This window comes from Chrysochloris asiatica, unplaced genomic scaffold (assembly GCF_000296735.1).
Source record: "Chrysochloris asiatica unplaced genomic scaffold, ChrAsi1.0 scaffold00064, whole genome shotgun sequence".
NCBI lineage: Eukaryota > Metazoa > Chordata > Mammalia > Afrosoricida > Chrysochloridae > Chrysochloris > Chrysochloris asiatica.
This window is the reverse complement of record NW_006408582.1, coordinates 2,900,602-2,925,790: the sequence shown is the minus strand read 5'-3', so window position 1 is coordinate 2,925,790 and position 25,189 is coordinate 2,900,602. Positions and strand designations below refer to the sequence as shown.

The window sequence follows — 25,189 nt, the reverse complement described above, 5'->3', positions numbered from 1 at the left end:
AGAAAAGACTGAAGTTGTCAAGGACTTCACTCATCTTGAATCAACTATCAACACTCACGGAAGCAGCAGTCAAAAAGTCAAACAACATATTACATTACGTAAATCTGCTGCACAAGACCTTTTTAAAGTATTGAAGAGCAAAGATGTCAGCTTAAGGACTAAGGTGAGCCTGACCCAAGCCATGGTATTTTCAATAACCTCATATGCATACAAAAGCTGGAGAGTGAATAAGAAAGACCGTAGAAAAATTGATGCTTTTGAGTTATGGTGTTGGAGGAGAATATTGACAATGCCATGGGCTGTCAAAAGAACCAATAGATCTGTTTTGGAAGAAGTGCAGCCAAAATGCTCTTTGGAGGCCAAGATGGCCAAACTTCATCTCTCATACTTTGTAAGGAGGGACCAGTCACTGGAGAAGGATATCATGTTTGGTAAGGTGGAGGATCAGAGAAAAAGAGGAAGTCCCCCCAACGAGATGGATTGGCCAAGTGGCAGCATCGATGGACTCAAGCGTGGCAACAGTAGTGAGGTTGGCCCAGGATCAGTCAGTGTTTCATTCTGCCTGATAAGGTCGGTACCGACTCGATGACACCTAACAACAACAAGAAGGTAAAGAAAACAAAAACCCTTACAACTGTAACAATAAGAAACATCATAATAAGTGAAGAAAAGACTGAAGTTTTCACGAATTTCATTTTACTTGGATCCACAATCAATGCTCATGGAAGCAGCAATCAAGAAATTAATGACATACTACACTGGGAAAATCTGCTGTAAAACACCACTGTAAAATGTTCAAGAGAAAAGATGTCACTTTGAGGACTACAGTGAACCTGATCCAATACGTATGTGAAAGGAAGACTGTAGAAAAATCGATGCATTTGAATTATGTTGTTGGTAAAGAATATTGAAAGTACCATGGACTGTCAGAAGAACAAACAAAGCTGTCTTGGAAGAAGTACAGCCAGACTGCTCCTTAGCATCAAGGATGATGAGACTTCATACTTTGGATATATTACCTGGAGGTACCAATTCTGAAAATGGCTATCATGGTTGGTAAAGCAAGCAAGGAAGAGGAAGACCCACAATGCCATGCACTGACACAGCAGCAACTATGGGCTCAAAGGCGAGAATTGTGAAGAAGGCACAGGACTGAGCAGTGTTTCATCTGTTATACACAGGATCACTATGAATTGATTCCAATTTGATGACATCTAACAACTATAATCTCAATAAAGTGAAACAAATTCTTATTTTCATTCATCACCAAGTTATATAAAATGTCATGTTTATATGTCTGAATTTCCTGAACCACAGATGAAGTTACAATATGAATCATTCTCATCAACTAAGTGGGCTAGTTAATTTCACTATAATGTTATAAGCTTATCCCAGGGCTAAAATCCGCATCATCCATAATGCTAAAAGTAAAAAGTTCCATGAAAGGGTCACTTCTTATCAATCAAAATATAACCTATTTTAGAACTAAATTATTATTCTTGCTAAGTGCCATCAAGTAGGTTCTGACTCATAGTGACCCTAGACACAACAGAATGAAACACTGCTCATTTCTGTGCCTTTGGCATAATTGTTGTTATATTTGAGCCCATTGTTGCTGTCTCTGTATCAATCTATCTTGTTGGGGTGGGAGGGTCTTCCTCTTTTTTTCTAACCCTCTAGTTTTCCACACAATATGTCCAAAAGTATGAAAGACAAAATCTTGCCAGCCTCGCTTCTAAAGAGCATTCTGGCTACGTTTCTTCCAAGACTGACTTGTTTGTTCTTCTGGTTGTCCAGGGTACTTTTCGATATTCTTGATTAACACCATAATTCAAATACATCAATTGTTCTCCAGTTTTCCTTATTTACTGTCCAATTTTACGTGCATATTTTGCAATTAATTATATCATAGCTTGAGTCAGGCACACCTTAGTGCTCAAAGTGACATCTTTACTCTTTAACACTTTAAGGAAGTGTTTTGCAACAGATTTTTCATAATGCAATACATCCTTGATTTCTTAGCTGGCGCTTCCATAAGCATCTAAGTAAAACAAAATCTTTTGACAACTTCACCTTTAAGCTATTTATCACGATGTTATTTAATGGCCCATTTGTGAGAATTTTTGTTTTATTTATACTGAGGAGCAATCTATACTAAAGTCTTTGATCTTCACTCTTAACTTCCAGCAAGCATGGTTATATCATCTGCATATGTTGTTGTTGTTGTTGTTGTTAATTGCCTTTGAGTAGTTGCCTTTGAGAGTCATAGCGACCCTGAATAGGGTTCTGAGGAGTGGCTGGTGAGTTTGAACCACCGACTTTGTGGTTCAGACGCACCTTGCGGGCCAGTGCATTATCCCAGTGTCACAGCAGAGGTTAATGAGCCTTCCTCCAATCCTTATAGCACTCTCTTCTTCAAATAATATAGTATCTTGGATTATACGTTCAATATATAGTATGAATAAGTATGGTAGAAAGATGCAACCATGGTACACACATTTCCTGATTTTTAAACTGTTCTGTTTGAATTATACCTCTTGGTCCTTCATGAACATAAGTATGTGTTCCTGAACTCCCATTCTTTGCAATGTTATGTATAGCTTGTCATGATCCAAATATTCGAATGCCTTTACATAGTTAATAACACACAAGTACACTTCTTTCTATTATACTCTTTCAGCCAAGACCCATTATCATGTAAGCTATGATATCCCTCATTCCATGTCCTCAACTGAATTGGGATTGAACTTCTGGCAGCTCCCTCTCAGTGTATTGCTACAATAGTTTTTTAATTATATTCAGCAAAATTTTACTTGCAAGTGATAGTAATGATATTGTTTGATAATTTCTGCATTCTTTTAGATCACCTTTCTTTGTAATAGATGCAAATATGGGTTTCTTCTAATCCGTAGGCCTGGCAGCTGTCTTCCAAATTTCTTGGCATACACAAGTGAGTGCATCCAGCAATGCATCAATTTGTTGAACCATTTCAATCTGTTTCCCATCCATTTCTGGAGTGTTGTTTGTCACCAGTGCCCTCAGTGCAGTTTGGACTTCTTCCTGCAGTACTGTCAGTTGGTGACCATATAGGACCTCCTGAAATGACTGGATATTGACCAATTCTTTTTAGTATGATGACCATGTATTCTTTTTATTTTCTTTTGAATGATTTACATCATTCAATATTTTGTCTGTGGAATCCAGCATTGCAACCTGAGGCTTGGATTTTTTCTTTGGATCTTTAAACTTAAGAAATGCTGAATGTGTTCCTCCCTTTTGGTCTTCTTACTACAAGTCGTTGCACATCTCACTGCAATAATTTACTCTGTCCTCTTAAGCTGCCATTTGGAATTTTCTAATCAGCTCTTTTACTGCATCACTTCTTACAGTTGTTTCAGCTTCTATATATTCAAGAGACAGCACTTGTCTGTTAGGTGTGTTGTACTGGGGTAGCCTGTGTGTTGCTGTGATACAGGAAGGTATATCACTGGTATTTTAAATATAGCAGGGTCACCCACGGGGGACAGGTTTCAGCAGAGCTTCCAGACAAAGACAGACTAGGAAAAAAGAGAGGAAGACCACTGACAGCCTTATGAAACATAATGGTACATTGTCTGATTCAGTGCTAGAAGATGAGCCCATCAGGTTGGAAGGCACTCAAATATAAGTGGGAAAGAGATGTCTCCTCAAAGTAGAGTTGACCATAATGACATGGATGGAGAAAAGTTTTAGGAACCTTCACTTGCTGGTGGGGAACAACTTAAAATAAGAAGAAACAGCTGCAAACATTTATTAGTAACAGGAATATGGAATGAACGAAGTATGGTTCTGGGAAAATTGGAAGTCATAAAAAATAAAATGGAACATGTAAACACTAATATCCTAGGCACTATGAACTGAAATGGACTAGTATTGGCAATTTTGAATCTATCAATAATATGGTTTACTGTGGGGAACAAAAAATTGAAGAGGAATTGCATCACATTCATTATCAAAAAGAGCATTTCAAAATCTATCTTGAAGTATAAAGCTGTCTGTGATAGTATAATATCCATACACCTAGAAGGAAGACCATTTAATTTACGCATCAACCACTATAGCCAATAATGAAGAAAACTGAAGAATTCTACTACCTTCTTCAGTCTGAAATTTATCACACATGAAATCAAGATGCACTGATAATTACTGGTGATTGGAATACAGAAATTAGAAGCAAAGAGGAAGAATCAGTAACTGGAAAATATGGCCATGAAATGATGCTGATGAAGGCACAATAGAATTGTGCAAGACCAATTACTTATTAAATTGCAAATACCATTTTAATACAATATAAAAAGCAACTATATACCTGGACCACAGCAAATGGAATACACAGAAACCAAACTGACAACATCTATGGAAAGCGACAATAGAGAAGACACTTATCATCAGCCAAAATAAGGCCAGGGGCAGACTGGAACAAACCATCAAATGCTCATATGCAAAATCAGACTGATGCTGAAGAAAACTAAAACAAATCCACAAGAGCTAAGTATGACCTTGAGTATATATTCCACCTGAATTTACAAACCATTTCAAGAACAGATTTGATGCATTAGACACTAATGACCATAAACCAGAAGTGGGGTGACATCAAGGACATTATCCATGAAGAAAGCAAACAGTCATTAGAAAGACAGGAATGAAAGAAAAGGCCAAAATGAATATCAGAAGAGACTCTGAAACTTGCTATTAAGTGGGTAGAAGCTAAAGCAAATAGAAGAAAATTAGTTATACAGAAAATTTCAAAGGGCAACTCAAGAAGACAAAGCAAAGTATTTTGATGATATGTACAAAGATCTAGAATTAGAAGACCAAAAAACACACTCAGCATTTTTGAAGCTGAGTAAACTAAAGAAAAATTCCAACCTAGACTTGAATACTGAAGGATTCTCTGGATAAAATATTGAATGATACAGAAAACATTTTTAAAAAGATGAAAGGAATATCATATTCACTGCACCAAAAAGAATTAGTAGATGCTCAACCATTGCAAGAGATAGCATATAACCAAGAACCAGTGATACTGAAGGAAGAATTTCAAGCTGCACTGAAGTCACTGATGAAAAACTGGCAAAAGGAATTGAGAGAATACACACTGAAATCTTTTAGCAAAGTGATGCAGCGCTTGAGGCACTCACTCGTCTATGCCAATGCATTTGGAAGACAAGCTACCAGGCCAACTGACTGGAAGAGATCCATATTTGCGCTCATTCCAAAGAAAGGTAACCCAACAGAATGCAAAAAAACATTGAACAATATCATTAATACCGCATGTAAGCAAAAATTTGAAGATAATTTTAAATATGATTATAGCAGTACATTGACAGGGAGCTGCCAGAAATTCAAGCTGGATTCAGAAGACAACGTGGAACTAGGGATATCATTACTGACGTCAGATGGTTCTTGGTTAAAAGCAGAGAATACCAGAAAAATGTTTACTTTGCTTTATTGACTATGCAAAGGCATTCAACTGTGTGGATCATAACAAACTATGGATAATATTGCGAAAAATGGATATTCCAGTACACTTAATTGTGCTCATGAGGAGCCTGTACAGAGAACAAGAAGCAGTCATTGGAACAGACAGGAATGGTTTAAAATTAGGAAAGGTATGCAACAAGGGTGTACCTTTCACCACATTTATTCAATCTGTCCGTTGAGCACATAATCGAAGAAAATTATATGAAGAAGACCATGGCATCAGGATTGGAGGAAGACTCATGAACAATCTGTGATATGCAGATGACACAACCTTGCTTGCTGGAAGTCAAGAGGACTTGAAATGCTTACTGATGAAGATCAAAGACAGTAACTTTCAGTATAGATTGCACCTCGATGTAAATAAATGAAAATCCTAACAAAAGAACCAATAAATAAAATCATGATAAACGAAAAACAGACTGCCACAGACTTTGCAGTTGGCATATGCTTATTTTGCTTGAATCCTCAACTTACACTCAAGGAAGCAGCAGTCAAAAAAAAAAAAAAAAAATCAAAGAACATACTATATTAAGCAAATCTGTTGCAAAAGAACTTTTAAAACTATTAGAGAGTAATGATGTCAGTTTGAGTGCTAAGGTGCACCAGACCTAAGTCATGGTATTTTCAATCATCTCATACACATGTAGAAGTTGTATGAAGAAGAATGAAAACCGTAGAAGAGTCGATGCATCAGAATGAATGATATTGGTGAAGAATACTGAAACTAACAGACTGCCAGAGCAAACAAATCTGTCTCATGAGAAATACAGCCAGAATGCTTCTTGGAAGCAGAGATGGTGAGACTTGGCCTCTTGTTCTTTGTACATGTTGTCAGGGGGGCCAGACCCTGGAGAAGGACATCATGCTTGGTAAAGTGGAGGTTCAGTGAAAAATTAGGAAGATATCTCAACAAGAAGTCTACTTCAACAAAATAGACTGATACAGAGGCAGCAATGAGTTCAAACATAACAATTCTGAGGATGGTGTAGAACTGGCTAGTGTTTCATTCAGTTGTTTTTATAGGGTCACTGTGAGTCAGAACCACATTGACAGAACCCAACAATAACAATTGCAGTGTTCAAGAGTCTCTTCTGACATCACTTTTGGTCTTTCTTTTTCCTGTCTTTCGCTTTCTTCATGTATTATATTCTTGATCTCATCCCACAACTCTTCTAGTCTTAGGACTTTTGTGTCTAATGCATCACATCTGTTCTTGAGAAGGTTTCTAACTATGTTGAGGTGGATATATTCAAGGTCATATTTTGACACTCATGGACTTGTGTTAATTTCCTTCAGTTTCAGCCTGAACTTGCATCTGAGAAATTGATGGTCTGTTCAACAGCAGGCCCATGGCCTTGTTTTGAGTGATGATAGTGAACTTTTCCATCATCTCTTTCCACCAACCAAAACAAAACCAACTGCTCTTGAGTCAATTCTGACTCATAATAGCTATCACATATAGGCTTCCTGAGGCTATGAATCTTTATGGGAGCAGAAAGTCTCATATTTCTCCCGTGGACCAGCTGGTGGGTTTTAACTGCCGACCTTGCAGTTAGCAGTTTATGCTTATCCTATAGCATCACCAGGGTTCCTTATCTCTTAACAATTCAATTCCTTTGTATTCCTGCTGGTGAGGCCCATAGTCACCATTTATATTGTTGAACAAAATTATTTGCAATGAAAAGTCATTGGCCTTGTACAAGAAATTATTCATTTCTGTAAATCAAAAGAATTTAAAATAGAGTGAGATGAGATACTCAAGGAAAATTAGAAGATTCTATTTGTAACAGTGAAAGCATAAAAGGCTTCCTTACCAAGGTACAGGCCCTCTTAATTTCATTAATCTGCTCCCCTTTGCTTATATCTATTTATTTCTATAGGGCCCAATGAAAAAAGGGGGGACGTTTGAGGGAGTGCTGTGGATTAATGCACCAGACTGAAAAGCTGTTTGAACTGCAAGGCTGGCAGTTCAAAATCACCAGCGACTCTTCAGAAACCCTATAAAGGGTTGTTGTTAGTCAGAACCGACTTGATGGCACTTAACAACAACAATAATCTGACAGAAAGATGAAGAGAATGACATAAAAGAGCCATATAGAGCAAACATGTTGGGAAAGGGAAGTGGGGTGGGAGTGTGTGTGTGTGTGTGTGGGGGGGTGAGGCACCATTTCTTCTTCTTGCATATATTCCAGAAGTTATTCTGCCCTGCCACTGCCTTACACTTAAACCATTATCAGTTACAACAAAGGGAGTTCCAGTTCCTACTACTATTCAGGTAGATACCAAGAGTTAGGAAATCTTCAATTATGTTGTCAAAATATGTTTAAAAGCTGTGCTTTTCCAAGACCGCTGTTGTTGTTAAATGCTGTGAAGTTGGTTTCACCTGATAGCAACACTGTATAGGGATTCCAAGAAGTGGCTGGTGGGTTTGAACTCCTGACTTTGCAGTTCAAACTGACCTTGAGGTCCAGTGCTTATTCTATCATGTCACACCAGAACTCCATTCCAAGAATATTGAGGTCCAAATGTACAGGCATACCTCATTTTATAATGCTTTGCAGATACTGTGCTTTTTAAAAATGGAAGGTTTGTGGCAACCCTGCAATGAGCAAGTCTATTTGTACCTTTTTCCCAACAAAGTGCTCACTTTGTGTTTCTGTGTCACAGTTTGGTAATTCTCAAAATAATTCAAACTTTTTCATAAAGCAATTGTACCCTCAATAGATTTAAGATACTGTAAACATAACTCTTATAAACACTGGGAAACCAAAAATTTTGTGTGACTTTCTTTATTGTGATATTCACTGTATTGAGACAGTCTGAAATTGCAGTCTCTCCAAGGTCTGTTTATACATCCTATCTCCCATAGAAGAACCATCAAATGTTCATCAGGTATCACAGCATACTTATCACAATATTACACTTTAAATATATTATGCAATAAATAGGTTTTAGTGGATGGAAAGCAGACTTAATTGAAGATACAGTTCTAAGGGAAAACAATTGGGTAGTTGATTGGGGGTAGTTGTTTCTTTCTTAGCAATGCAAGACCACCATCTAGTGGTCAAACAGAGCAAATGCACCCATAGATGGTTATACAGGCTGACCCCAAGTTCAGCAACAATTGTTCCTCAATGTGTCTTTGGAGCCCTGACCACACGGTGGGTTTGAATTGCAAGGTTGGCGGTTCAAACTCACCAGAGGCTTCTTGGAAATCCTACATAGAGCCACTACTATGAGTCAGAACTGACTTGAAAGCACTTAACAATAAAACAACAAATGCATCTTTAAAGGAACTCTGGTAGTGTAGTGTAGTGGTCAGGATGTTAACCTCAAGGTCAGCAGTTCGAAACTACCAGCCGTTCCATGAGAGAAAGATGAGGCTTTCTGCTTCTGTAAAGATTTACAGCCTTGGAAACCCTATACAGGGTCCCTATGAGTCAGAACCAACTGCACAACATACAATCAACCACACGCGCCTTTAAATTGAATGTGTACATGAATCATAAGTTAGGTACAGTTCATATCTAATGTCAGTCAGTCAAACATCTGTTTTTGTATACAGTATATAACGTATCTTTCTATGCAAAACATTAAACACTTCCAGTTATACCAAAACATCTTAAACATAAAAAATTATAATAATAATGTTTTGATGTGAATTTCCCATCAAATGTTATTATAATGTTATTTATACTAACCTGTGTTATTATAACCCACTGTACAGAACTTGACATTTCAATACAGTGGGATTTAGAGAGTGGGTGATAACTACAGATTGTAGGTAAGTGGGGCATTGCTAAGCCAGGGGCTGTCTGTATATTGGGAAGAGAAAGGGAGGCAGGGATAAAGATTGGATTTACACCCAGTTCTCAAACATGTTTTCTCAAACATAAACAACTAAGTAAATCCTCCAATATATGGAGAAATTGTATGAATTAATACAAGGGCCAACCCAGTGGTAATAGTTATCATATTGGTGACGTTAATGTCAATTCTTTAAATTGGTACATGAGGAGCTAGTCAACATCAATGTTACACTATGAATAACAGAGGAATGTAAATAAAAATGTTGAGCATTTTTTTTTCTTCTCTTGAATTTTTTTCTTACCTACCTAGAGAATGTAGTCCCTTTCAACCTCAAATTAGCAAGTTGACTTTCATTGCCAACTTTGCCATAGGATTTTTATGTAGTCCAACACTTAATCACAGGCCATGTCTCACAAACAATGAATCTGACGCTGCAAGTGATCCCCAGGTGAAGCTCTATAAATGTTGATAATTCAGCACTGCTCTAGGTCAATTTAATTAGGCTGTGCATACTTCCCAGCTTTGTCATAAAACTGGAAGTCAGTGCTGATGACCAGCTAAAAAAAGCTTTAAAAACTCAGTAAGAACATGCATATTTCAACAACAACATTTAAATGTTAAACCTTACCCTTTGTAAATTTCATATAATGAACACGGTTTTTTGAAATTTTGGACTTTTCTTCAAGACTAAATGATTTCTTCTCTTTGTTGTCTGAGGAGTCTAAAAGAGACACAAAGCATTACATTAAAGTCTATTTAATCCAATCTCAATTAGTCTTTTATAGTGAGATGGTCTTATTTAAATAAAACTTCTAGGAGTCTTAGCACTTATTATTAACCTCTAATCAAGTGATCAGGAAGATTTTTCTTAATCTGTACAGTATAGATCAGACAAGAAATTTATAGTCTCGAGAGAGAGAAACAAAAACTTGTGCTTACAAAAAAACCTATTCACAAATATTCATAGAAACTTTCTTCATAATAGCAATATACTAGAAACAACCTGACTGTCCTTCAGTGGATAAAGAGAAGAACAATGGAATATTACTCTGTAATATAAAGAGATGGATTACTGATACATGCAACAACCTTAAGGGACATCAAAGGCATTATGCTTAATGGGGAAAAAAGGCAATTTGAAAGGCTACAGTCCTATATAATTCCACTTTTACAGCAGTCTCAAAATGACAAAACTATAGAGAGGGAGAACAGATGAATGGATTATAAGGAGGGAGGGATGATTGTATGATATTGAGAAGTAGAGGGGTGTGAGGTAGGTGTGAATACAAAAGGTCTATGAAGCAGTTCTTTTGGGGTGATGGAACAATTCTATAGCTTGATGGTGGTGATTACATGAATCTGCATGTGATAAAATTGCACAGAACAATATTACAGATATAGACCTACAAAGGAATCACAGTTCAAAAGAAAATGGTGAACAAAATCTGTTGTCTGTTAACAGTAATGTGCTGTTGCTAGTTACCATCAAGTTGACACCAAATTCCATCTACTTTTCCACACTATTTTCTAATACCAAGCTGAGTTTCAGTGATGCATCAATTGGATTCTCCTTTCACAAATGTCATCCTCCCACTTTATAAAATAAAGACACAACTCTCCTCTTACCATAGCCCAAGGACAAGCCAGAGTACTGGCATCAGGAAAGCCTCCTTTAATCAACACTCCATCTTATTAAGAAATGTATTTCTAATTTTTTTTTACTGTTTTAATAATTATTTATCAGTAAGAAAAAAATTTTTAAGCATAAGATAAATTAACAAAATTATAAAGGAACCAACTCAATGGCACTTAACAACAAACAATATACATTTTCCAGAGTCTTGGTGTGGCACTGTAGGATACGCACTGGACTGCTAACCACAAGGTTGGCAGTTCAAGCCTACCAACTTGCTCCTCAGAAATCCCATACAGGATTACTATGAGTCAGAACTTACTTGACGGTGCTTAACAGCAAATATACATTTGCCACCATTTGTCTGTCAGTTTGTTGTACTGTGGTAGGTTGTAAGTTGCTGTGATGATGAAAACTATGCCACTGGTATTTTAAATACCAGCAGGGTCACTCATGGTGCACAGGTTTCAATGAAGCTTACAGACAAAGACAGACTAGGAAGGATTGGCAGGCTACTTCTTTAGTGTTTAACCACTGAAACCTTTATGAATTCTAGTACAACATTGTCAGATATAGTACTGGAAAATGAAAACATCATGCTTGGTAGTGACTGTTGTTGTTGTTAAGTGCCGTCGAGTTGGTTCTGACCCATAGCGACCCTGTACAGGGTTCCTGAGGGTGTGAATCTTTACAGGAGTAGAAAGCCTCATCTTTCTCCCATGGAGCAGCTGGTAGTTTCGAACCGCTGACCTTAAGGTTCGCAGCCCAATTCGTAACCACTACGCTACTAGAGCTCCTTTTGGTCATGATAGTGTGCTGTCAAGTCAGTTCCAACTCACGGCAACCCTGAATAGGGTTTCCAAGGCTGTATATATTTAAGATGAGCACAAAGCTTCATCTATTTCCTGTGGAGAATGGCTGGTAGATTTGAACTGCTAACCTTGTGGTTAGCAGCTCAATGTTTAACCATTATGTTACCAGGACAGCAGAATATTGTCAAACATAGTGTTGGAAGATTATGTTGGAAGGCACTCAAAATATGACCAGGAAGAGTTGCCTCCTCTTGAGACTTTCATTTGCTGATGGGGCACAACTCAACTTGTGGAGAAACATCTTGCATGCATCCATTACTAATTAGAACATGAAATGTATGAAGTTTGAATCTAGGAAAATTGGAAGTGGATGAAATGGAATAAATAAAGATCAACATCCTAGGCATTAGTGAGCTTAACTGGACAGGTATTAGCCATTTTGAATCAGACAATCATATGGTTTACTATGCCAGGAACAGCAAATTCAAGAGAAATGAAGTTGCGTTCATCATCAAAAAGAACATTTCAAAATCTGTCCTGACATACAACGCTCTCTGTGATAGGATAATATCCACAAGCCTACAACGAAGACCAATTAATACCATCATTACTCAAATTTCCACACCAACCATTAAAGCCAGTGATGATGAAATTGAAGAATTCTATCAACTTGTGCAGTTCAAAATGGACCAAACAGGCAATCAAGGTGCACTGATAATTACTGGCAATTGAATGCAAAGGTTGGAAACAAAGAGGAAGGAACAGTAGTTGGAAAATATGGCATTGGTAATAGAAATGATGCTGGAGATTGCATTATAGACTTCTGGAAGACCAACAACTTATTCATTGCAAATATCTTTTTCAAACGCTATAAAAGGTGACTGTAGACTTGGACCTCACCAGATGGAATACACCTAAATCAAACTGACTTCATCTGTGTAAGACACAGTGGAGAAACTTAATAACATCAGCTAACACAGGTCGGGGGTTGACTGTGGAATAGACCACCAATTGCTCATATGCAAGTTCAGAATGAAGCTGAAGAAAATGAAAACAAGTTCAAGAAAACCAAAATATGATCTTGAATATATCCTACCTGAATTTAGAGACCATCTCAAGATTTGATACATTAGACACTAATGATTGAAGACCACAGACAAAGAAAATACCAAAATGGATGTTAGAAGAGACTCTGAAACTTGCTCTTGTTATTATTAAGAGCTTGTTGCCATCACAGCAACCCTGTATAGGTTTCCAAGAAGTGGCTAATAGGTTTGAACCGATGACTTTTGCATTAGCAGTCTAGTGCCTATCCAACAGTGCCACAAAAATGAAAGGAAGAAAGGAGAAAGCAAAACTGCTGAACAGAAAACTTCAAAGAGCAGCTCGAGACAACAAAGTCAAATTATTATAATGAAATGTGTAAAGACCTGGAGTTAGAAAACCAAAAGGGAAGAACACACTCACCATTTTTCAAGCTGAAAGAACTGAGGATAAAATTCAAGCCTTAGGTTCCAATATTGAAAGATTCTATGGGCAAAATACTGAATGATAAAGAAAGTATCAAAAGAACACAGAGTCACTGTACCAAAAAGAAATGGTTGATGTTCAAACATTTCAAGAGTTAGCATATGATCAAGAATTGATGGCACTGAAGGAAGAAGTCCAAGCAGCACTGAAAACACTAGCAAAAAACAAGGCTCCACACAGGGCAGAGAATAGACATAGGATAGTTTGGGTGCTGGGGAGGGGGGCAATGGAAGAATGGAAGAACAAAGCAGATGGGAGAACAATTAGGCAGGTTTGCATGGGCTAAGTGGGACAGAGGTAAAGAATGATGTATGCACAACCTTGGAACAACAGGGATCTGGGATACAGAGATTGAGACATGGCTGGAATGTGGAAAAGGGGGGAAATAATGTTAAGATGCTTGACTGTCTTTTGAATCTTGGTTTTCCTTGCATTATATTATAAAATAAGACACTGGAGAGGGAGAGAAAGGAATAACCAGAAACATCACCATAGAAAGCTTGTAAGTCCATCTTCTGCCTATAACTGATTGGAACACCTAAAATGGGGCTACAACGTGCTCAGTGAAGGAGGCTTCCTGCGGAGCCTCTGCATTACATAAGACTATAGGTGGAAGCCTGAACCACATCCAGATCTTCAGAGCTGGGAAATTTCCACTTGAAAGGATGGGCAGGCCAGCCTGGAACAGCTAGAAGAACAGAAGATACTTCTTGAAAGAAAGACCGACAGGAAAAATACAAAACAATATAGGCAGACCGACTGTTACAACAAGAACAAGCAAGTTGCTTGCCCAGGAGACACCAAGGCAAGTAGTCGGGTCACATCAGTGTAAACCCCTTCCAAGACTAAGACTCAATGGGAATACACACTCTGATTAGTGACCATGGTCGTCACCAATAAGGGGAAATGAGGAAAAAACAACAATGAAGCTGCAAGCTAAGCCCTACAATGTCCAATAGACATCTATGAACCCAGGTGGAGACCTGGTTGCCCAGCAGTGTGGCAAGACCTGGGGACTCTCGGGCCCAGAGTTAGTGACATAGCCACAGATGACTAGAGTGGAGAGTGAAGCACGCAGATGATAAGAAAAGGGGCATATGCATAAGAACACCCACACTTGCAGATAATACCCACATGACCTGGCTTCAATGACTAGATGAACAGAGCTCAACTAGAAGAAAAAAGAAGAGGAAAAAAAGTAATCTGACACAATTTGATGAACTTGACCTATACCTATGGATGCGGTAGCTCAAAAGAGGGAACAAATCCTTACAGCAAGGATCATTCCCACCCCCTCCATACACAGAGTAGACAGGGATGGGCAACTTGGACATTGGCTACCCAAAATGGGGGAGGCTACAAAGGCAAGAAGTGACTGGCTTATAAGCTTTCAAGAGGGAACCTAGATCCAGAGGGCATGAAGGAGGGTAGAATCTCTACTGAGTAGTATACAACCTGTCTCGGCGGGTCTGATGAAATGAAATGCAGATAGGTCTCTTGTGATAGAATAGTGAATACTTGTTATCAGGACTGATTGTGAGTGTTGGAAATGTAAAGGTAGACGTTTTGTAGCAAGGAGAGGAGTGATTAACTTTTCAGCCTAGGAGTGGAGGTTCCTGGGACCATGAAGGGAGAAGAGTGGAGAGCGGGACCCTACCCAGAGTAGCAGTGATGCCTAAGATGGAGGCAGAGACAATGATGTGGAGAGATGGAGCAGCTGGGGACTTTAGACACAGAGAGGGAGAGGGGCTGTGTGCTGACGACTAGGGGGCAGGCTTGTAGTGTATACCCTTTTGTAGGTTGATGATGCATGGAGGAGACTGTAACCATGGCAATGTAACAATATAAGATAGGATGAATGTAAAACTAATGTTCTCCCATGTAAACTATTACATAATTCACAATAAAATATTTAAAAAAAAAAAAAACAGTTCATCGGAAAATTCCATTATATTTTCATTCCATTTTTTTTGTGAATTTTTTGAAGCACCCCCCTTGTATTTATTATATTTCCTTTCAATCTTGACAAACACATTCACTTTTTTACTAGTGTCATTTTGAAGAATAAACAATTTAAATTTTATGAAATCCAGTTTATAATTATTTTTCTTTTTATAGTCCAATCAATAACTTACATTATATTTTTTGTTGTTGTTGTCATTATTTTTTGCTAACAAATTACTATTCTATTACTATTCCACTAGCCCTGGTGCAACGTACAATGGGGGACATTTCCTTTATTTATTGGATAAGTATTAGAAACATCCAAACCATTTTAGGACCACACATAGAACTGCTAGGTTATTTCTAGTAGTTGTCCCATGAATAAACAAAGCTTCCCTAGTCATACATTCCACCAGAAACTCCAGTTTGGTCAGGGAACATCCAAGGATAGTATCATCCCCCTTCATGCATTTAGGCTCATGTCTAAAGTACTGTAATACACCTTCCTGAAGCTGCATCTGCATTGTGATTTCACCAGTTAATTACCAGCATAACCTGCCAGCTACTTCCCCAGCAGAAGCATCTTCACACAATCAAATCTAACTTGGTACCTAGCACACAGCTCAATAAATACCTAACTCAAGTCTAATTTTTTATTTCATTACAAAAATTTCTTTCTTTTTCAATTTAACAAAAAACAATGTGGACAGGGAATACAACCAAAAAAAAAAAAAAAAAAAAAAATCCTTCTGAAAGTGTTTGCACAGAGAACAAACAAGATGGCGGATCAGGTAATGTGCAGTAAGGAGCTCCATCAGCAACAACACAGAGTATCAAACCAAGCAGGCTCAGGGGATGAACCACATATAAAGGACTATTTAGAAGGTTGGAAGGCTTAGAGCCAGTAGAATTTGTAGCAGAAGCAAAAAATTCAGCGCTTTCTAATCCAAGGTGCTCAGCTGCTCCCTGAGCCACCATCTTGGGCGAGACCAAACGGAGGAAGGATCAGAGCAGCCATTAACGTCTGACCGAGCCACAGAGATAAAAGTGTGGATTTTCTTTGTTTTTGTATCTGTTCACTGGTTTCTTGCTGTCTGCGCACCTCCATTCAGGTGACTAGAGGTGGGGCCTGAGAAAGTAGACACCCCACTCCTACCCCCGGAGGGTTCAATTACACATGCGCACAGATCTCCTTGAAATTAAAAGAGACAGTTTCCACTTAAAACCAACGGAAGCACAAAACAGCCACAGACAGCCCTGAATTTAACAGCCGGCCTAGTGAACTGTTTATCACTAGGAAAAAGGCCTGAACAGGTGTTGTGGAGTGGGACAGGGAGACAAAAAAGGAAACAGGCCAAAAATTAAATCCTGAGTTACGTCACAACGACCAAGAGTGGCATCTTGAAATTTTCAGAATGAAGAGTGAAAAGGGAAGCCAGTCGCCTGATCACATCTACCTGTAGGCAATCAGAAAGCATAAAAAATACCCAAACACACACCCATCTAAGTATTAAGGCCACAGCTAACTACTGAACATGCCCAAAAAACAGAAAGAGACGACCATATCAGCACATGTCCAGAAACGAGATAAAGTGACTGATACAAATGAGCTGGAGGTAGACCTACACACTATACTGGAAGGAGGGCAGGCTTTGGAAATGCCTGAGAAGGAATTCAGAAAAATGATTATAAAATGTATCAAAACACTATACAATGGAGTTGAGAAAAATAAGGAAGAAGTCAGGAAACTGCTACAGAAACAATCAAATAAGACAGATACAGCATTGGAAACAATTCAAAGCCTACAAAAAGAGGTCCAAATGATTAATAGACGATCAGAAATGGACAATACAGTGAAAGGGCAAAAGAGCAGAATTGAAGAGATGGAAGCCAGAACTAGTGAGCTAGAAGATAATCTCTCAATACTACTAAGACAGATGAACAAGCAGAAAAAAGGATAAAAAAATCTGAAGAAGGCCTAAGATTCATATTGGACAACATGAAGAGGAATAACCTATGACTTATCGACATTCTGGAACAGGAAGAATCACACAAGTCCACAGAAGAGATAGTTGAAGAACTTCTGGAAGAAAATTTCTCTAGCATCCTGAAAAGTGAAAAGATAAACATTCAAGAAGCTAAATGAACCCCAGGAAGGATATACCCTAACAGAAAATCACCAAGACATATAACAATCAAGCTCTCCAAAATTAAAGATAAGGACAGAATCCTGAAAGCAGCTATGGAAAAGAGAAGTGTAACATACAAAGACAAGCAAATCAGATTAAGCTCAGATCTCTCAACAGAAACCACTCAGGCAAGAAGGCAATGGGGAGACACACATAAAACCCTGAAAGAAAAAAGGTAAACCAAGAATCATCTACCAAGCAAAGCTGTCAATCAAATACAATGGTGTAATCAAAACATTCCAGGATAAACGGAAGCTAAGGGATTTTGTCAAAGCCAACCCTACAATGAAAAACATCCTAAGGGGTGTTCTGTGGACTGAAAACCAACCATAAGAGACAACAAACAGAGACTGATGGTTGATGTACGTGGCAGCATCACCCAGAACGCAATCAAAAAATGGAAGAGTCAAGAACAGACTAAAACTAAAAGAACAAATTCAGAGGATATGGGAGATCAGTCTATGATCAAAACAATTACAATGTGAAAGAAGGTAAACACGTAGGAACAGAGATCCAGGTAATGAGAAGGTCAGGAAGATTAAGGATAAAACAGACTGTCTCTTAAATGAAGGGGAAAAGTTAATGAAATATAAGATAACCACAACGGTGGGGTTGGGGGTTCAGGGGAGAGGTGGAGGGAGGCGACAGTAAAGCACAGTGTAAGGACAGACACACAGGAGTTAGGGAGGGCAATACAAGAGGGGAAGGAGGTGGAAGAATAAGGTAGATAGGGGAAAACACTGAGACAGGTTTGCATGTCCTAAGTGGGACAGAGGTAAATAGTCATGCATGCTCAACCTTGGAACAATAGGGCTCTGTGATACAGGGATCTAGGCATAGTTTGAAGAGAGAAAATAGCACTAAGATGCTTGACAATCTTCTGAATATTGGTTTCCCTTGCCTACTATTGTAAAATAGACACTTGAGTGGGATAGAAAGGAATGTTGGGAAACATGATTACAGAAAACCTGTAAGCCCGTCTTCAGCCTATAACTGAATGGAATACCTAAAAGGGATTCTAGAACTTTCCCAGTGAAATAGGCCTCTTGCAAAGCCTTTGCAGAATATAGGCACTTAGGTGGAATCCTAAATGCCATTCAGAAGCTTCTGAGATGGGCTATTCCCACTAGAAAGGAAAGGATAAGCAGACCAGCCTGGAATAGCTAGAGCAACAGAAGATACATCTTCAAAGAAAGATCAGCAGGAAAAACCCAAAACAAAAATGTCAGCATGAATGGCTACTACAAGAATAAGCAAGCTGTTCACCAGGAAGCCATCTAGGCAAGCAATCAAGTTCCTTCAGGATAATCCCCCCCGTCCAACACTGAAACTCAAAGGGAACCCATGAGCAGACATGTAAGCTTGCTGGAGACCACATTGGCTTACTGGTGAGTGGAAGAGAGAGAAAGGCAGCAATGAAAAAATGGGCTGAGTTCAACCATGGTTCATACACTCCCATTGACCTGGAGATGAGAGAGAGGAGGAAGGGCTGGTTGGTCCAAAGTGTGTTGAGACCTGGGGACACCTGAGCCCATGGACAAGGACATAGCCACAGAGGGCTAGGGCTGAGAGTGAAGCAGCCAGCTGATATGAAGTGAGGAAAGATGCACAAGAACATCCAAACTATCAGATAGTACCCATTTGACCTAGCTTTGATGGCTTGATAATCAGAACTCAACTAGAGGAAGACTGTTGTTGTTGTTGTTGTTAAGTGCCGTCGAGTCGGTTCCGACCCATAGTGACCCTGTACAGGGTTTCCGAGGGTGTAAATCTTTACGGGAGTAGAAAGCCTCATCTTTCTCCCGCGGAGCGGCTGGTAGTTTCAAACCTCTGACCTTAAGGTTCGCAGCCCGATTCGTAACCACTACGCTACCAGAGGAAGATTAAAAAAAAAAAATTTATTATAATGGAAACAAGGGTAAATTGCTACAATTTGATGAACCTGAGCTATACTTATGGAGGCAGTAACTCTAAATACCAACAGAGAGGGAAGGCGTCTTCACATCAAGTATCAGTGCTATTCCCTCTGTTCACAGGGTAGATAGGGATGGGCAATTTAGACATTGGTGTGGCGCTGTGGGCTAATGCATCAGACTGCACAGTAGTTGGAACTGCAAGGTCGGTGGTTCAAGCTCACCAGCTGCTCCTTGGAAACCCTATACAGGGTCGCTATGGGTCAGAATTGACTCAACGGCACTTAACACCAAACTAAAATGATGGGGCGATAAAGGCACGAAATGACTGACTTACAAGGTTTCAAAAGGGAGTTTAGTTTAAGATTGTGTGGGGGAAGAAAAAGTCCCCACTGAATAGTTTTTATCTTGTCTAGATGGGTCTGGTTAAAAGAGATGGTGATAAGATTCTTATGATTCAATACTGAGTAATTGTTACCATGACTAATTGCGACTGTCACAATTGTAAAGGTAGGAGTTTCATAACAAAAATGGGGAAGCAGTTAATCTTACAGTCCAGAAGCAAAGGACCCTAGGGCCATCAAGGGAGAAGAGCACAAGTGGAATGCAGGACCTTATCCAGAGAAGCAGCGACACCAGAGACAGGGGCATAGATGGGGACATGGAGAGGGGGAGCGGCTGAGGACTCTAGATTCATGGGAAGAAAGGGTCTAAGAGACAGTGGCCAGGAGGCAGACTTGCAGAATCCTTTGGTGGTATAAATAATTATATATGCCTGAGTATTTAAAAAAAAAAAAAAAAAAAAAAGAGCTTAAGTGAATAGAGAGAAATACTGTTAACTGATGGTACACGGAGGGGATTGGAATCATTGTGATGAAACAAGTTGTATGATTTGTTGAATGTAAAACTAATGATCTGCCCTGTAAACTTTCACTCAATCCACAATAAAAACTTAAAGAAAAAAAAAGGTGTTTGCAGAAAAGGTAATAGCTCTAGACTTCTTCATAAATATCCAGCCAGAACTAATTGAAATGACACCCTCAAATTCTAAACAAGCATGTGAGAAAACCACTGCCCTTTTGCTCTAAAACCATAATCAAGGTTAACAGGTCTGAGGAGAACAGTATACCATCCTTGCCCATGCACTCGTCTAACAGCACAATCTTCCTGCCCATTTACCACAGAAGGCTCAACGCTCAGTTGTTTCATTTCCTAAGCTTGAGAGTACTATTTGTAGTACTGAGCTCCTTGTGTAAACTTTTACTGTACCTGAACAATCTATACCTCTAAACATGAATGAAAAGGTAAAAGAGATTTCACTAGGGAGAACCAACACAGAAAAGATTGTTTTTTTATTAAACCTTCAATGACTGCTATTGTATGTCTCTACTTGCTATTTTTGCTTTGTATTTTTAAAACGTCATTTTAGTCAAACTCAAGTATTCTGGGAAAAATCACTTTATCATTTAAAGTGTAAACTGAATTTGTCTTGCTATTCTCAAACTAAAACATGTTTGCCTTTTTCTGACTAAAGGTATAATCAAGGGGAAACACCATTAAAATGTACACAGAAATTAATAATTGTAATAGCTTCAAGGAGTCCTGGTATGGCTCTGTAGGATACGCACTGGACTGCTAACAAGGTTGGCAATTCAAACTCACTAGCTGCTCTCACAAATCCTATATAGAGGCACTCGAAGTCAGAACTAACTGGATGGTTCACGACAATAGCTTCAGTCAACTGAATTTCAAACATACATGATGCTGATAATAAATAGTTATTAAAAACAAGCATTTTAAACTTAAATGTTATGTCTTCTACAAGCCAAATGGATAACAAAGTAAAGGCTCTTCCTACCTGTTGTTTCTTGGCCATGGCAAGTGTTCAGTTCAGCCAGAAGCTGGTTAAAATCATCTTGATGAGCAATCCAGTTGTCCTGAAAATAACAAGTATTAGAAGAAATCCTGCATTTTACCTACGTTGACTGAAATAAGATATACTTTGGAATCAGGGAAATATAGTAGCTAATGTAAAATTTTAAGTGTTTCACCAAAAATGTTATTTTATAAATTTCAGTGGAAAAAATAATACAAACTTGAAATGCAATTTATCCACAGGAATATTTTTTAAGGAGTCCTGCTGTGGTGCTGCAGGATAATGCACTGGACTACAAGGTCAGTTTGAACCACAAGGTCAGCAGTTCAAGCCTCACCAGTCACTCCTGGGAAACCCCTACGCATGTTTGCTATGAGTCAGAACCAACTCGATAGCACTTAACAGCAACAACAATTTTTGAAGGGCTCCTGGTGGTACAGTGAGTTAAGCACTGAGCTGCAAACCACAAAGTTGCTCTGAGGGAGAAAGATGAGGCTATCTGTTCCTATGTAGAACCCTATGGTTCTTTTCTGTCCTGTGGGATTATTATAAGTCAGAATGAAATTCATAGCTGTCAGTAAGTAAGTAAATGAGAATATTAAGTAAAGGACTCTCTGAGTTCTGATTTCAAATATGAATAAACAATCGATAGTCAAATTATAGTCAAATAACCAACAGGTAATCTGCATGCTAAATATTAAAATAAAGAAAAATAAAATTACTAGTTTTTTCCTAAGGGAAATTATGTACCATATTTCCACACATCAGGTGCCCACATAAATAAATATGCACATGTATAAAAACACACAAAGCAAACATATTAATACACAAGGGGTTGCATGGCTTACAAAACAAAACAAACACACGCTTATATAACATGCATTATTTGGTAAAGTAAGGTGATTCAAAGGACAAGAGCATGAGGGGGCTTTCGTTGGCAATGGGTTTGGTTTATAGGTTTTACTTTGCTCATTAGAGCTTAACTTATTTGACCTAATTGTATTTGTTTGCAAGGGCCCCACTTTAGCAAACAATACTGTGAAGAGAGAAGAGTGGTGACTCCAAGTTCCCTGCATCATTCAGTACCTACTTGTAAGGTAGTTAGCTAATAAGCTCCACAGTATGAGTACAAATCAGTGAGAACACCAAGACATCAAGTAGTTTATATTGTTGTTGTTGTTAAGTGCCAACGAGTAGGTTCCGACCCATAACGACCCTGTACAGGGTTTCTGAGGGTGTAAATCTTAACGGGAGTAGAAAGCCTCATCTTTCTCCCACGGAGCGGCTGGTAGTTTCGAACCGCTGACCTTAAGGTTCGCAGCCCGATTCGTAACCACTACGCTACCAGAGCTAAGAATGCTTATGGTTTAGGAATACGGATGAGGTTACTGAGCAATGCTTCCCTTCATAAAACAACATTTATATATCTATTTCTTGATAACTATAATCAAATTCAACTTTATAGAAGTTATTTCTTTGTTGTGTTACTAAGTGCTGTTGAGTCAATTACAACTCACAGTGATCCTGTACAGGGCTTTTGAGAAGCTGGTGGGTTTGAACCAACAACTTTGTGGTTCACAGTTCAGTGCTTACCCTACAACACCACATACATTTTAGTGACTTAAAATTTTAGCTATTAGCCCAGAAATGTTTAGCTGCCCCAATCCTTTACTCAGAGCTACTAAATTGATGAAAACAATTCAGTTTACAAAAACAAGGTAATTATCCAGATTTTGTATTATTCCATTGGCTACAAAAATTTAAGAACAAAGCTTTCAGTTTAGACACTTTCGAAGTTGAACAAAAATCCTGAAAATGGTATGTATGGTAGGTCATTAATTTTTATTTACTGCATCAAATGCTTAAGAGGAAATGTGAATAAATCCAACTACTGTAGTAGTGAGATGCTACTTTCATGTGGTATTTCTGAAACTAAAAGCTACCAACTTTTAATACGTAATCTAATATTAGAACACAGGTAAAGTTTGAAATTTTCTATTCAAAAATAAATATTTCTATAAAAATAAAATTCATGTTTATAAAGTTTAGCAATAAAACTAGGCATCAGCAAATAAAGGATCCCTTAAAGACTATATAAGATAAGATGAAAACATGTTACATTATGAAGAACCAGCTTAGTTCAGGATTCTTTTGTTTTCTAAAAAAATATATGTTTGAACAATAAAAATTAATCAACTAGATTTGATTGTAACTTCTATATTTACAAAACTGAAGTCAATTATGCAATGAAAACATCCTAAAGACACTGTTGCTCACTTCATTATTGATTGTAGCTCCAAGTCCTAAGTTGTTATTTTTAACTTGAACTTTAATATGGTCTGTGGCTCCTTGCTCCTGAGCTCCTAAACCCTGTAAAGAACAAATACCAACCAAGTTAACATTTTTATCATGAACAAAGAGAGACAACTTCTTTCTTCCTTCCTTCAGCAGCTATTCAACTGACTACAAGGCATCAAGGAGTGAAGCACTATCCTAGCCCTTAAGGTGAATAGAATCTAATGGATTCTTATAAGGCAATATGCTCTATAATACCAAGGTAATGGATTGCATTGTTCAACTCTAGGGTAAATTTAAGGACTACATAAGCCCTAAGTAGAATATGCCTCTTTCAGATGCTCAGAAGTTAAGAGGATTCTCGCTTAACTACTAGAAGCCCATCGAAAGTATTAAGACTCTGTGGCTCTTTCCATGAAATACTTTTATAAAACAAACAACAATCCTGGGGTGGGGGGTGGGGGTGGGTGGGCGAGAAGAGTTTGATTATTTCATCTCCTGTTTCAATTAGCACTCATTTGTAAGGTGTTCCAGGTAAAAGAAATACCAAATGCAATGATCCTAAAATGGGAGTTTGTTGTACTGGAGAACCTAAAAGCTATAGCAAAGTGAATGAAATGAAAATTAGATATGAAGGGAACAAGACCTCACAGGGTCTGGAAGTTACAGTAGGAATTGGATTTTATTTAAAAAAAAAACAATGGGAAATGAATGAAATTTTAAGTAAAGGAATAATATGATCCAATTTATGTGTTCTAAAATATCATTCTGGTTGTTGTACAGTACGTGATCAATGGAGGAACGTACCCAAAGGAGGAACAGAAGGAAATAAGGCAGTTGAGAGGTTGTTGCAGTGATCATAGCAAGTGACACAGTGGCTGGATGGCAGCTGTGTCCTGAATAGAAAGGAATAGTGACAGGATGTGGGAAGAAAGAGAAGTGGGAAAGCCAAACATGACTCCCAAGTTTCTGGCTTGAGTTACTGGTTAGATAGGATGTGATCTGCTTAAAATGGAGAAAACCTGGGAAAGACCAGCGTTAGAATGATCAAGAGTTTTGTAATAAAAATAGTTAACTCCAAATGGTTACTCAAATAAAAAATGTCAAGTAGGCTGTTAAATTTACAAATCTGCAGCTGAGGGCAGATCCGGGATAGATAAAGAAAAATAACAGTTCTCACACTTTAGATGATAATTCAAAATCATGGTTTGGGGATGACTGAGCTTAGAACAAGTACCTGGGGCTGAGCCCTGATGAACTCCAAAGCTCAAGAGCAAGCAGTACATTTCTGAGTAGCCTGGTGAGATATAAGGAAAAAGCAGAACAGGAGGTAGTATTGTGGAAGTCAAGACAGAAGAATTTCATGAAAGGAGAAGTAATATTGTCCAAAGTTGCTATGGGATTAAGGAATGTGAAAGCAAAAAAAGATCCATTAGATTTGGTAACAAGATCATGAAAGACTTTGACAAGAACTATTTAAGTGTAGAAATATATATAAATAAAAGCCCTTGTTGTTGTTGTTGTTGTTGTTAAGTGCCGTCGAGTCGGTTCCGACCCATAGCGACCCTGTACAGGGTTTCCGAGGGTATAAATCTTTACGGGAGTAGAAAGCCTCATCTTTCTCCCGCGGAGCGGCTGGTAGTTTCGAACTACTGACCTTAAGG

General features: G+C 38.3%; 1 protein-coding gene across 1 annotated transcript in view; it reads right to left on the bottom strand.

Moving 5' to 3' along the window:
- Positions 1 to 25,189, bottom strand: part of PINX1 (PIN2/TERF1 interacting, telomerase inhibitor 1) — a 143,763-nt gene that overhangs the window by 110,530 nt on the left and 8,044 nt on the right. Inside the window, exons 3-5 of the mRNA XM_006864425.1 lie at positions 23,508 to 23,600; positions 21,213 to 21,291; positions 9,962 to 10,054 (exon numbers count right to left, since the gene is read on the bottom strand). Of these exons, the coding sequence (XP_006864487.1) occupies positions 9,962 to 10,054; positions 21,213 to 21,291; positions 23,508 to 23,600 (265 nt within the window). The remainder of the gene's footprint in view (positions 1 to 9,961; positions 10,055 to 21,212; positions 21,292 to 23,507; positions 23,601 to 25,189) is intronic.